This window comes from Epithele typhae (genome assembly GCF_022376455.1).
Source record: "Epithele typhae strain CBS 203.58 chromosome Unknown BXZ73scaffold_8, whole genome shotgun sequence".
Classification (NCBI taxonomy): Eukaryota; Fungi; Basidiomycota; class Agaricomycetes; order Polyporales; family Epitheliaceae; genus Epithele; species Epithele typhae.
The window spans coordinates 157,752-171,757 of record NW_025954199.1 but is presented as its reverse complement, the minus strand read 5'-3'; the positions used below and the strand labels follow the sequence as shown (position 1 = coordinate 171,757).

Here is a 14,006-nt window from a genome sequence, read left to right as displayed (position 1 = left end):
TTGTTTACCGGCCCTCACGCGGCCCAGATGGGAACGGCTTCCACCAAAGAGAGCAACTGATTTGACCTCCGAAGGGCGTTTGCCAATGTGTACGTCACCGTAGGTTCTGGGAAGACTTGGATTTCCCGGCCCTCAACCTCACGGGCATGCACGGAGGACAGCGTCCGCGAGGTGCAATCATCAGTGCCGGTATCATTGTATACACAGAATATGGTGTGAGTACCTCGGAGTACAAATAGCTGGCCTGTTGACAGAATTTACCAGCACACTCCCTCCTCACATCATTCCGGATCATGTCTGCCACCGTCGATGCCCTGTACACCACGTCCACCGGGACACCTGTCTCAGAACCTTACTCCTTCCAAAGGATAGGCAACGTTGGGCCTCTCCTCTTGCAAGACTCCGACGCCATCGAAGCTCTTGCCCATTTTGCTCGTGAACGCATCCCCGGTGAGTTCATACGCGGCCATTGCTCCTCCCATCTCCCCCTAACCACATACACTCACTTAGAACGTGTTGTTCATGCTCGAGGCGCCGGAGCCCATGGGTATATCGAGGTCACGCATGACATCACGGACCTTACTTGCGCCGCTCTCTTCAGTAAAGTCGGAAATCGCGCACCTGTCACTATGCGTCATTCTCTAGTCGTTACTGAGTCCGGCTCTGCGGACACAATTCGTGATACTCACGGTAAGTAACTTCATATACTTTGTTGACCTCCAGGGACTCATCATGCGGTTCAGGGTTCGCTGTAAAGATCAAGACAGAAGAAGGAAACCTCGACTGGGTCTTTAACAACTCCCCCGTCTTTTTCATTCGCGATCCGTCCAAGTTCCCCGCGCTTAATCACACCCACAAGCGAAACCCCGCGACCCATCTACCCGCTGTTGAAGAAGGATGGGTAAGTTTGTCTCCCTATCTCTGCTGCGGCTCGTCTGACATGTGCTCCAACGGCTTTCAGGATTTCTTCTCTCAGAACCCCGAGACTATTCACCAGATCATGATAAACTTCTCAGATCGAGGCACCCCTGATGGGTACCATCGCGTCCACGGCTACTCCGGTTCTACCTACAAGTTCATCAACGCTCAGGGAAAGTTCACCTACATTCGCGTTCAACTGCGCAACGATCGTGGCTTCAAGACACTCACCGGGGCGGAGGCCCAGCGCCTCGCAGGCGAGAACCCAGACTACGGCATTCAGGCGATGTACGAGGACATCGAGAGGGGCGAGTACCCTTCATGGACCGTCTTGGTAGTATGTCGCGCCCGCGCCCGCGCCCCTTCGCCCCAGACACTGACGTCTTCCCCTCCACAGCAAACGATGACGCCCGAGCAGGCCGAGCACTTCCGCTACTCGATCCTCGACATGACCAAGGTCTGGCCGCACGCCGACTTCCCGCTGCGCCCGTGCGCGCGCGTCGTGCTCGACCACAACCCGGCGAACTACTTCGCCGAGGTCGAGCAGCTCGCCTTCTCGCCCTCGCGCGTCGTCCCCGGCTGGGCGCCCTCCGCGGACCCGGTCCTCCAGGCGCGCCTGTTCGCGTACCCGGACGCGGCGCGCTACCGCCTGGGCGTGAACCACGCGCAGCTGCCCGCGAACGCGCCCGCCGCGCCCGTCGCGAACTTCCAGCGCGACGGCGCGATGGCGCTCGACAACCAGGGCGCGCGGCCGAACTACGCGAGCAGCCTCGCGCCGATGCGGTACCGGACGAGGGCGGAGGTCCAGCACGAGGTGTGGCTCGGGCGCGCGATGGGCTTCCTGTCCGAGGTCACGGAGCGTGCGTGTTGTGTTCGCTTGCGTCGAATGTCGGGCGGCGTGCTGACGGCTTGCCTTTCTCATGCAGTCGATTTCGAGCAGCCTCGCGCCCTGTGGCAGAAGGTGTTTAGCGACGCCGACCGGGAGCGGTTCGTTGGGAACATCGCGCCCGCTCTCGGCGGAGTGAGAAGCGCAGAGATCAAGGCTCGTCAACGTATGTGGCTATCCACCGTTGGACCCGTGTGGGATCACTGACTTCTTGACATCAGTCGCTATCTTTGCCGCAGTTGACCAGTCTCTATCGGATCGGATCGCGGAAGCTATCAAGGTCCCGCCCGTGCAGCCTCTGAAGGTCAAGTCGGTCGTCGAGTTAGAAGGGCGACGCTCTTCCACTCTGTTGATTAATGAGAAGACCGGAGATTGTTAGAGAGACATGACGTCACCAATGTACGAGTAGAAGACTGAACATACATTTCACGGATTTAGTGAGCTTCACATGGAGGAAACTCTGATAGCCATGCTACAGACTGGTCTGAACGTGATCACTACTGCCAAGACTTCCTGCATTCCAGAAACGACCTGGGCGATCTCAGGTGCCTCATCATTTCATCAGCAATTCTCGGATATCAAGAGGAAATATTCTCGCAGAAGCGTCGTCGGTCTGCAAGGTCAAGGAGCTAGGGTCCACTAAGACAGAGCAGGTTGTTTGCGATGCTTCGGCTGGACGTGGTAAGCTTACTTAAGCAGCAGTGGACGAAGTTGAGGCTATCAAGCGCCTGAACCTAGATTCATCTATTCCTCCACGCAGCTTGCCCTCCTCCTTCCCCCCTTGGCGACAAGACAAGGGTCTTGGCCTGATGTGAATCACACTTCTTTTCTAGCTGATAAAATAGCCAGACCCAGTGCTCTCACGGATGGTCCTTATGGGTCGACCGGAAGGCTGCTGCTGGGCCATCTATCGCCGTGCATGCACCGTCGACGGTCAGATGGTGCGCACGCTGCTGCTCGGAGAGGCCCTGTACCTAGGGATGGAGGAACACGTATAAAGGAGGCCGCCATGCAAGCCCACCCGCCAACGGCTCGCCGTCACCCGCCGCCATGTTCCTGACCTCCGTGCTCCTCCTCGGGCTCACCCACCTCGCCGCCTCGAAGCCCTTCGCGAAGCGCTGGGACGACTTCGAGGTCAAGCACGCCTGGGCGGAGACCCCGCGCGGCTGGGCGTACCACGCGCCCGCGCCCGCGGACTACTCGTTCGACATGCGCATCGGGCTCAAGCAGGACCGCTTCGACGAGCTCGTCGCCAACCTGTACCAGGTCAGCGACCCCGCCCACTCTCGGTGCGTGTGATCTGCGTGGCATCATGCGAGTCCGTTCACTGACGACACAACGCGGTCAGGTACGGCCAGCACCTCTCCAAGGACCAGATCGCGGAGCTCGTCGCGCCGCACCCCCAGACCGTCGACCTCGTCGAAGCCTGGCTCGCCGCGCACGACCTCGACGCCGCGTCCGCGCGGCGCTCGCCCGCGGGCGACTGGCTCACGCTCCGCGTGACCGTCGCGCAGGCGGAGCGCATGCTCGGGAACGAGTACGCCGTCTACCGCCACGCGGACAGCGACGAGCGCGTCGTCCGCGCGATGAGCTACTCGCTCCCCGCCGCGCTGCGCGGGCGCGTGTCCGTCGTCGCGCCGACGACGTACTTTGGCACGATGCGCGCGATGCGCACCGCGCACCACGCCGACCTCGGCGCCCCCGTCGCGGAGGAGGTCTCCGCGGTGCGCGTTGCGCGTCCCGGCACGCTCGCGAGCGTGCCCTCGAGCTGCGCGAGCCTTATCACGCCCGACTGCCTCCATGCGCTGTACAACACGACTGGATACGTGCCCGCGGCGACCGACGTGAACTCTCTTGGGGTTGCTGGGTATCTCGATCAGTACGCGAACCGCGCGGACCTCCAGGTAAGTTTGTTCATCGCACGTTACACGGGCGTTACTCACGCTGTGCGCGGCCTCGATAGACTTTCCTCAGGCGGTACCGCACCGACGCCGTCGGCTCCTCGTTCGAGACGGTTCTGGTCAACGATGGTGGAGACGACCAGTCTGACCCGGGTATCGAGGTGCGTCGCCTGCCTGCTCCGGCCGCGATCAGCCGCTCACAGATCGCACAGGCGAACCTCGACATCCAGTACACGATCGGCATGGCCTACCCCACGCCCAACACCTACTACAGCACCGGCGGCTCGCCGCCGTTCATCCCCGACGGCAGCACGCCGACGAACACGAACGAGCCCTACCTCGACTGGCTTCACTTCATCCTCGCGCAGGACGCGATCCCGCAGACGTTCACGACGAGCTACGGCGAGCCGGAGCAGACGATCCCGCCCGACTACGCGGTGGAGGTGTGCCACCTGTTCGCGCAGCTCGGCGCGCGCGGGAGCTCCGTCCTCTTCTCGTCCGGGGACAGCGGCGTCGGGAGCCACTGCACGTCCAACGACGGCGCGAACACGACCAAGTTCCTGCCCCACTTCCCGGCGTCGTGCCCGTTCGTGACCGCCGTCGGCGGCACGGAGAGCGTGAACCCCGAGGTCGCGGCGGGTCTGTCTGGCGGGGGCTTCTCGGACATGTTCGCCATGCCTGAGTGCGTTGGTCCTCGTTGTGGGCGTCGATCGAGAGGTGTGCTGATGGAGATCGTCGCGTTTGCAGCTACCAGACCGAGGCTGTCGCGGGCTTCCTGACCACCCTCGGATCACCTACGAAGGCCTCTACAAGTGGCGTGCAAACCATCCGCCTTCTGTGTGACATGCATACTGACTGCCCACCAGCAAGAGCGGCCGTGCCTACCCCGACGTTTCCGCGCAGGCCGAGAACTTCGCCGTCGTCTACGCCGGCTTCACCTACCGCGTCGGCGGCACCTCCGCGTCGTCCCCCGTGCGTGTACCCCCGTCTCGTCCCCGCGCCCCGTCTGAATGTTCGCGATGTTCGCGGTGTAGACCGTCGCCGGGGTGATCGCCCTCCTGAACGACTACCGCCTGTCGCAAGGCAAGCCCGCGCTCGGCTTCCTGAACCCGCTCCTGTACTCGATCGGCACCGCCGGCTTCAACGACATCACGTCCGGCACGAACCCGGGCTGCAACACCGCCGGCTTCACCGCCGTCGAGGGCTGGGACCCGGTGCGTCCTCTCTCTTCCTGTTGTTGCGAGGCTGGCGTGCTGACCTGTTTCGCCGACAGGTCACTGGCTTCGGACCCCCGACTTTGGCAAGCTCCAGGCTCTGCTCGGGTGAGCGTCGGACGTCTGTCTGGGATACAGATCCGTTACGTCCGTACTGGCTAGCCTTGGCTAGCGTGGTATGTTTATAAGCGATGAGGTCACGAATGCAGCACTATGACGACCCCTGGAACCTTAACTCCAACGGTCGAACACATGCCCCGCCCTCCCACGCACGCCCCTAAGCCAGTGGCGCCCGTATCGTCGAATCTTGCACCGCGCGTGCAGGGCACCGTACTCGCGCTACCGATAGCAGCGGCGATTGAGAGGTCAGAACGTCGCCGCGCGCGCGGGATGCTCTGTCGTGCGCGCAGGCACAGGGACTCTGCGCGGGAGAATCATTGCGCCGACGCGGCGCGGCGCGAACAAGACGTGCGCGCGCGTGCGCCCCTCGACCGCGCGCGGCGGCGGCGACGATGCTCGCCTCTGTCCCGAGCTGCGCGTCCGGATTGCTCATGCATTATGTATGTGGCCACTTCACGGCTCGCGATCGCCCCTCGCCCTCGCGAGCCCCGCATCGCGAGCGCGACGGCCTTGGCACCGCGCGTTACGTCCGAACTCCGAACCCCGAACTCCGAACTCCGAGCGCGACCCCCGCTGCTGTGCCATGCAATGCGACACGGTAGCGGACGGGCGCGCGCGCACTACGCGCACTAGGTCGCCATCGCGTCCCGCGCGCCGTCACGCGCCGTCGCGCCGCTGACACGACAACAGCCACATAGTATGTGCATACCCGAGAACCGACCGCGCGGGCTCGTCGTGCGAGCAGGGGCGCGGCAGCCGCGCGCGTGGGCCCTCGCGCGCGTGCCACCGCGTAGACGACAGCGGACTCCGGCGGGAGCGGATCCGGGGCGGCCCCGGAGTCGCGTAAGGTACATACATAATTAATGGAGGACGTCCACACTCGAGGGACGAGACACCCTGGGCGCGGGCTTCTTTCCATTACGAGAGCGGACGCCCCGGCGGCGGCGGCTTCGCAGGGCGTGGGTGAGAACGCACGCGGCGCAGAGTTGGCTTGGCTGGGCGTGTGTGTGTGCGGGGGCGAACTGATGTTGTATTCGATCGGGCGGCGAAGCGGTGTGTGTACATAGCGGAATGAATAAAAAACCAGTCATGGAGCATGGCGCGGGATAGAGTATACAGTATGATGGTCTGGGCGGCGGGCGCAGGGGCGGAGAAGGTCATAGTAGTACAACGGATGCAATCGTCCAGTCTGCGTCCTCGAAACACGAAACTACAGCCCGTCAATCAGAGCCTCCGCCGCCTTCGAGCGCGGCGCGAGCGTGTACGCGAACGGCTTCGGACGGCTGCGTCGGAGAGGGAGAGAAACGGCGTATCAGCCGCCAGGACCGCAGAAGCACGGGGCCGCGCAGCCCCGCCCACGATGCACTCACCAGTTCAGCGCCGACGTCACGTCCGTCGGGCTCGGGAGGATCGGGTTCCCGGCTTCGTCGCGCGCGGGCGCGATCGCGAACACGTGCAGGATCGACGCGATGGTGATGAAGAGCGCCGCGTCGGCCATCGCGCGCCCTGGGCAGATGCTGTCGTTGACGCAGCGCACGAAGAGGGGTCCAGGGTCAGCGACGAGGCGCAACAGGCAGTAGAGGGGAGCGAGCGTGCACGCACCGGCGCCCAAAGCCGAACGCGACGAGGTTCGGGTCCCTGACAGACGCGTCGGGCTTCCCGTCCCGGAGGAACCGCCCCGGGTTGAACGCCTCAGGGTCCGGGTACTCCGCAGGGTTGTGCAGCATTAGCCTGTCAGCGGGGGCGCACACATGTGACGGCATGAGCGCGGGCTGCAGCTGAGGCCTGAGCAGCGGGCGGGGCCACGCACCAGTGGTTGGGAATGATGGTCGCGCCCTTGGGGATCCGGTACCCGCCGTAGTCGTCCTCCTCAGAGCACCCGTGCGGGAAGCCGATCGGCCGACGGGATCCAGCGCGTGCACTCCTTCACGACCGAGTTGACGTACGGGAGCGCGTCGCGGTCCTCGAAGTCGGGGAGGCGGTTGGGCCGACGACCTCGTCGAGCTCGGCCTGTGCCTTGCGCTGCGCCTCCGGATGGAGGACCATGGCGAGCAGGAACGTGAGCAGCGTCGACTGCGACTGCGGCGGGAAACGATGTCAGGGCGAAGTCTACAGGAAAGGCGTGGGAGGACGCTGGGCTGACCGTGTCCGACCGCCTGCGATCGTGCCTTTAGATTGACGGCGCGCGGGAAAGGGGCCGGGGAGAGCACGCACCACTGTAGACGACAGCCGCGCAGTACTTGATCAGGTCTTCTTCGTCCCGGAGGTCGGCGTCTTTCAGGTGCTCAGCATCCCGAAGGCCCCGCGTGACGAAGCACGAGTCCGCGGATCCATTCGCCTGCAGCACCCGGCCCCGTTAGCCCGTCCGTCGACAGGTTAGATGAAACCTATGTTGATGCGCACCATCGCTTCCTTGACTTCGTAAAAGGGCTTGTTCAGGAATGCGTTCACCCGGCTCCGGAGCTCGAGCAGGTGCGTCTGGAACTGCCCGCCGGGCATCCACGACGGGAAGTAGCGCAGGAAGGGGAGGTACTGCACCGCGAGCGTGCCGGGGAGGAAGGCCTCGGTGAGCGCCTGGGTGGCGCTCTCGGCGAGGTGGAGGTGCTCCTCCATCTTGGCCTCGGACAGGTTTCCGTACACGGTCTCCATGAGCGCGGCCCCGATCGAGCTGGCGAGAAGCGGGTGAGACGCTGCCCGATCGCGGCGATTGGGCGCACTCACAAAAGTGTGTGGTCGGCGTAGGCTTCGGGGGCGTCCCGAAGCCGCCTGAGAAGCTGCCTTGCCCGCCGCTGCTGTATCGGCAGCTGCTTCTTGACCGCCGCGTCGTTCGCGAGCTGGTGGATCACGCGACGGTGCTTGCGCCATCGGGGCCCGTACGGCATGAATGGAACGTGCCAGTCGATGCCCAGCCTGGCGGAATGTCGGAAGTGCGTTAAGAGACATCATGTCGGAGGCAGCCGTGCGCCGACGCGACTCACAGAGGAACAATCGGGAGGTTGGGGCGGTCGCTGTAATTGGACGAACGACCGTCGAGCAAGTCGACGGTCGCCTTCCAGGTGTTCAGGACGATCACGGAATGTCCAAAGAGATTGACATGGACGATATCGCCTGCGCAGCACGTCAGCCCTGTCCACGACATATCCTGAGCGCTAGCATCGGGGCAAACACTGACCGTAGTCCCTGGCCCAGTCGCGGAACTTGTTCCAAGGGTGCTTGTCGGACATGTCGATGACGCTGCCGATGAGCGGGATGCCATTCGGTCCAGGGGGGAGGGGAAGTGACTGAGTAGGTTTGGATATCCTCCAGCGAAGGAGGAGAAGCCCGACGAGAGCGCCTCCGACCACGAGAAACATTGTGTCTGAGTGAGGAGGGAGGGAGTGCAGTTCGGTAGAGTGAAACATGATGTAGCGGGGCGTGCTGGTCTGGACTGCGTAGCTGCGACATGCCTTTATGGCCCGGGATCCATGCTGCCGCCCATGCGCGCCGCAGGACGGTGGCGCCAGCGCACGATGGGCACGACTGCTCGACCCTGTTCGGGCGCATTGTCGGACGAGGGTAGCGCTAGAGCGCAAATGGGAGCGTGAGGGTAATGTCCACTTACCAAACGGCGGGGCAGAGATAATCGTAGATCAGCCACCGTTGGTGCACTCGGACGACAGAGCACCAGGAACGGAACCTTGGGCTTCCGGGTCGGAGGCACGGACTAGCCTGTGCTCGCCCATCGGCGATTGCGCGGACGGAGCTGAGAAGGGGCCGCCGAGGGAATGGCTTCCTGGTGCTAGCCGCAGAATGGGTTAACGCCTTCGTGCTTGGATCCGAACGCGCAGAGCGAGGAGCATCATCGCGCCGCACGAGCACAAGCAGCATGGAAAAAGCGGTGGTGGCGAGTGCGATGCGCTGTGCTCGCCTTGTTCTCGAGGTATGCTCATCCCCCGGAGCCGTCGCGCACCCTGGGGCCGCCGCAGACGACGCGGCCGGGCGTGGGAGCCGGGTCGCGTGGCCCGGGCCTGCCGCTCCGCCGTGGCGCCCACAAGTGGCTGTGTCGCTCCGGCCGGGTCCACGGCCCGGCGTTGTTCGCCTCCTCCCGTCCGCTCAGCATCGCCCGGCCTCTTGTTCTGGCCACCGCTTGCGCCATCAGCCACCCCCTGCCTGCTCCTTGTACTAAAGCTCGTCCAGAATCCACGCAGTCATCATTCTTGGGCATTCTCAGAGCACGATATCGATCAGCGGGCGGCAGTGGTGCGATTTATCCAAATTGCTCCTCAGACGAAAAACTGGCGTCACGGCATTCATCCTTAGCCTGCCCGGAGGACGCCGTCGGCCGCATGCTCTGAACCCTCGGAGTGTCCACGTAACGCCACATTCACTGCGTCCGCACCACATCGCTCACCAGTCCGAAAACTCAGGCATTTCCCTTAGCGTGAACCCGGCGGCACGCTCACCTCGACCGAGCCTCCTCGATCGAGTTAGTGCGGAGCCCCCCAGGCCGTCCCTCATGGCCGCCCCTGGACCCGGACTTTAGACCGCTATGGCTCACCCGAATTCCACGAACATTTAGCGTTCGCCCTCGCACACCGTCCGGGCCCGGCCGTCCCTTAGCACCGTCCGTGCACTCTGCACTCCCCCTCCGAAACCACTCCTCGGGCGGGGTTCCGGCAGCCACGAGCTTCCGGCCCTCGCGACGCTGCAGATCTCGCGCGCGAGCCTCTAATTAGCCTTTCTCGATGCGCACTCGCCCACGGCGCGCTGCGCCGACGCTTCTAGCGCGAGCCACCGACGGGCCAGCAGTGACCGGGCGCGCCACGGCGCCGCCCCATCCGGAGGTGTGCGGCACGCAGGACGCCCATGTACACGCATCTGCGCACGAGCACCAGGACCAGGGCCCTGGCCGAGAGCAGGTGCGCTAGGTGGAAAGCACGAACCCCGCCTTCTTCTGCCCCGGGTGCGGACCCCTGCAGCCCTCAGAATGAATCAACGAAGGGCGCCCCTGCGCCGCCGCGGTCGCTGTGCGGCGCAGGGGGGCGGCGCAGATATGAGCTGCTAGCCTACTGCAGACCCCTCGTCGTACGTGCGCACGTTCGGATTCGGGCTGACGGCGAGCCATCGCGCGAACGAGGTCCGGCCGGCGAGAGCCTTCTAGTGCAGAGCCCCAGCGATGGGGCCGCGTCGGAGCGGAAGGACAGGCTGAGAAGCAGGCGTTCAGGGTCCAGACGAGGTTCGTATGGGGATAGCGTGATCGATTATGACTACATACGACGTGATCTATGGCATTACAGCGTACAGTACTATCTACACGGGCGAGACTAGGGCGAGGGCGCACGTCGAGGGCGCACGTCCGCGGAAACTATCGTACACACCACACCCGGCCCTCAGGCCTCAGACGCACGGGGCGACGGCTCGCCGCTTCGGGTAGAGCTCGACGACGCGCTCGCGCTGGACGCGGGGGCCGTCGATGCCGAAGTAGCGCATGGACTCGAACGTCCAGCAGTCGTTCCCGCGCGGCCAGTTGAGCACGCCGTCGACGTAGAACGCGAGGTCCGCAGCCACCGCGGCCGGCACGTCCAGGGCGTGGATGGCGGGGACGAGGTCGTCGAGGACGTGGCGCGCGCGCTCCGCGTGCAGCGCCGCGGCGTGCGCGAGCGCGGCGTGCAGATCGACGTGCTGTGCGTGCATGATGAGCGTTACGACGTTGTGGAGGTCGTCCCCCGCCGCCTGCTCCTTGTTGTACGACGCCATGTCCTGCGGGGGCCGGAGGGTTATGTCAGTCACGTCCGGCGGACGATGTGGGGAATGAATAGAGGCACGCACGTTGTCCAGGGCGAGGATGTCGGTGATCGTGTCCCGGAGGTCGACGAGCAACGGGTCGTCGAAGACGTCCTGGGGGATGTCGAGTCCAAGTTCGATGATCGCGAACGACGGCCGGGAGCCGATCGTGAACCGCCGGAGGGCGAGATGCTCCTCTACAGTCCGGAAGCGAGTGTGGTCCCTGTCCCGGGCCTGCTCGACGACCGAGTCGACGTAGAGCTGCCACTCGTACACGAAGCGCCGCTGGAACGTCGGCGTCGAGCATCTCCGTGCGTTAAGCCAGAACCTGTGGAGCGGGAGGGGGTTAGGCGTTTCGTTGCGTGTTTCATGGCAAATAGCGACGTGGGTTTGTCGCCACTTACTGCCTAGTGATCTCCCCCACTGCCGGCTCGTTCTCCGGCCGAACCTTGTCGGGGTGGAGCATGGCGTCCATGCTGATATCCGCGAGGACTCGGACGCTGTCTCCCGGTAGTGTGTCTGTGTGCTCGTCGAAGACGAAGAACAGGTTCATGACGTCGCATCCCACGCGGAGGTGCTCCCTGCTCAACGACGGGAAGGCGAGCGAGGCGAGGAGGCCTGCAACCTTGTGGTAAGCAACCGGAGCACGACGGACATGACGGCGAGAGCACGAACCAAAGTTGCACTTGTCGAACGCACGCTGCGAGCGCGGACCGAATGCGCGGAAGCCGCGCACCCAGGTCGCCGACTCGGGCGCAACGGTCTCGTAGTGCGGGTTGATGCGCCGCGGGTACGGCCACGAGGCGAGGGTGTCGGGGACAGTGATGGTGCTGGACATGGTTCGGTGGTGCTTGAGATGCGAAAGGCTAGTGCGGCGGGGGCTTGCGATGTGGGGTGCGAGGCGGTCGAGGAACACTGCTGGTCCAAACGAGGCTCACCCCGGGCATTTATGGCGAACGCGCTCCCCGACTGTTCCCCCTGTCGCGCACCATGGCTGCATATGTTTTAGTCCAACCGAGCGAGGCACTGGCAGCGCAGAGCGCACGCAGGGTCCGAGTGGCAGACCGGCCACCCGGAGGCGGCCGGCGCGCCTCCTGCGGCGCGTGAGAACGTGTGCGCGCCCGCTAGCCCGAGAGGGACGGCCAGCTGCTTTCGCACCTCGTCCGCGGGCGAACCTTGCGCGCCGCGGATGCAGTTTAGCGCGCCCACCGCCTGTGGCAGGACCTCCAGCAGCGAAGGAGGCAAGGTCGGGGCGGCGCTCCACGCGCGATGCGATCCGTCCGCCCGGCGAGGACTGGGTGCCGCGACGCTAGAACCGTCCCGCAGAGTACGGCACGACCCCAGCACGCCAACTCGGATCCCGTGCGCGAGCAGAACCGTCATCCGGTTTTCCCTGAACACCGAGGGAGCTGGAGTTGCAAAGTTATACTGCGTGGCGACAAGGGCGTCGGAACGCGCGCTGGTCCGACGACAGGCCCGCAGCCGCTCCACCATTTCTGCCACTGCAGTACGGTATCAGACTACTGCAGGTTTGGAGATACGATCTCGGGCGCACGTACCCCTCAGCAGAACGCTCGCGAGATAGCGAAGGTGTCCACAGCCCCTTCGATGGCACGCAACCCGGGGCTCCCTGGACAAGACCACCCATGCGCGATCCATCGACAGTGCAGCCTCCGCTATGCCGTTCGTGTCCATGCGGCGGTCTCTTCTTCCCCAGCCGGGCGCGAGGGTCCATTCCATTCCCGTTGTCAGCGTCTGTCCATCAGCGCCTTTTGCGGGCTGTCGCGCGCGACCGTGCCGCCGTCTGGGAGCGTTCCTTAGCACGAGGATCCATGCACTGTCCATGACACCCACCATGGCTTCCGCGTAACATGACCGGATCGACACCCTGCCCCCACGCGCTCGCCTGCCCACAACGCGGTCCCGCGGGGCGCAGTTTTGCGTGCTTGAGCCTGGAACCGGGGCTGCATCCCCCGAGCTGATCGGAAGCGCTGTGGATCTTGTGTGTGCCAAGTCCATGCGTGCGTAGCGTGCAAATAGGTCGGCGGGCGTGAATGTGGGTGTAACAATGATCCCGGCCTGCCTAGAACTTGGTCCGTGAGCCTGATCGCTCGAACGCAGTGGAACTTGGCCCTGCGTGCGGCATGACGCACAGGCCATCGACAATCTGTACATATGACGTTAGCGTCACGTCCGTCCGAATAGCGCCCGAAGCGACGGACTAGCCAGTCGGCGGGAAGACATCCGCGGTGAGGGGTGCACAAGGGGCTCTTCGATGCCACCCACCGAATCCAAATCCCACCCGCCACCAGATGGCGAACTTGCATAAGACGAGCGTCGCGGGACGCGCAGTGCCGGAGGCGGCTGCCGGCTGCGCCTGTAGCCCCTCCAATTGTCCCAGAGCAGCCTTTGCCTTGTCCTTGTCCTTGGTCCTTAACCAACGCGCCACAGAACCTTCGCGGAGGTGTGTATCTCAGGACATCTTCTCGAGGAATCGGCGCGCGTTTCAGCCAAGTCAACAAATGCACAGGTAGCGTGATCGAGGCTGGACAGACTCACGACGGACGCCATCCTAGACCGAGGATAGTGAGAGACATGTGTCCTGCAAACCCGAGGGCCCGCCGATGGGCCCCGTCCCGAACTCGAACGCGACGCGAGGACATGACGGAATGCGGGCGTCGGGCGCGAACGAGGGTCCGGAGCTCGGCAGGGTTCGGGGACCTAGGTCGCGGTGTCTTCTCTAATGCGGTTCCGAGCAGCTTCTAGTCGATGCCAGTCTCGGGATTCATTGCACGGATGTGGCGCCTAGCCGAACCCGGTGTCTTGTGCCTTGGGCCGAGCTGGTTAGCCGTGTATTGGCCATCCTCGTAATGCCGATGGAGTACGATGGATTTGGATCATGGGACTGCGGCAGGGCGGTACGACGCATCAACAATAATGACGAAAAATGTTCATCAGGACCAAGTGGCCCACCAGGCGGCGTTGCACTAACCTTGGGACCCGTCGCGGCGTTCGAGAACAAAGTTAGGCCGTGGACAGCAAGCCTATGCGCGAGTGAATCCGGGCTTATTGGATCCGATTTTGTCGCGGGCAATGGGACGTCGCCGTATCCCACCACTCCAGCTGAGGATCGCTCTCGGGGACTAAGCCATATTGCCGAGCGCAATGTGCCCCGAGCGGAACCGGCTCGCGGCCCGTTTAGCC

General features: G+C 64.1%; 4 protein-coding genes across 4 annotated transcripts; 2 read left to right on the top strand and 2 right to left on the bottom strand.

Moving 5' to 3' along the window:
- Positions 1–293: 293 nt before the first annotated feature.
- Positions 294–2,183, top strand: BXZ73DRAFT_42389 (catalase; the record flags this gene model as incomplete). The annotated part of the gene is made up of 7 exons (XM_048018947.1): positions 294–450; positions 511–690; positions 744–901; positions 962–1,255; positions 1,316–1,778; positions 1,845–1,970; positions 2,026–2,183. The coding sequence occupies 7 exons, from the start codon at positions 294–296 to the stop codon at positions 2,181–2,183; spliced, it is 1,536 nt and encodes a 511-aa protein (XP_047880617.1).
- A 671-nt stretch (positions 2,184–2,854) lies between these two features.
- Positions 2,855–5,031, top strand: BXZ73DRAFT_42495 (subtilisin-like protein; the record flags this gene model as incomplete). The annotated part of the gene is made up of 8 exons (XM_048018965.1): positions 2,855–3,093; positions 3,153–3,708; positions 3,768–3,866; positions 3,918–4,387; positions 4,453–4,522; positions 4,576–4,677; positions 4,740–4,923; positions 4,979–5,031. The coding sequence occupies 8 exons, from the start codon at positions 2,855–2,857 to the stop codon at positions 5,029–5,031; spliced, it is 1,773 nt and encodes a 590-aa protein (XP_047880616.1).
- A 1,218-nt stretch (positions 5,032–6,249) lies between these two features.
- Positions 6,250–8,392, bottom strand: BXZ73DRAFT_88492 (cytochrome P450; the record flags this gene model as incomplete). The annotated part of the gene is made up of 11 exons (XM_048024971.1): positions 6,250–6,322; positions 6,410–6,556; positions 6,642–6,770; positions 6,850–6,963; positions 6,986–7,002; positions 7,035–7,118; positions 7,264–7,377; positions 7,443–7,707; positions 7,761–7,949; positions 8,018–8,147; positions 8,212–8,392. The coding sequence occupies 11 exons, from the start codon at positions 8,390–8,392 to the stop codon at positions 6,250–6,252; spliced, it is 1,443 nt and encodes a 480-aa protein (XP_047880615.1).
- A 2,023-nt stretch (positions 8,393–10,415) lies between these two features.
- BXZ73DRAFT_98592 (terpenoid synthase) lies at positions 10,416–11,640 on the bottom strand (the record flags this gene model as incomplete). Its single annotated transcript, XM_048027737.1, has 4 exons — positions 10,416–10,778; positions 10,848–11,130; positions 11,207–11,420; positions 11,478–11,640. The coding sequence occupies 4 exons, from the start codon at positions 11,638–11,640 to the stop codon at positions 10,416–10,418; spliced, it is 1,023 nt and encodes a 340-aa protein (XP_047880614.1).
- Between the last annotated feature and the right edge of the window lie 2,366 nt (positions 11,641–14,006).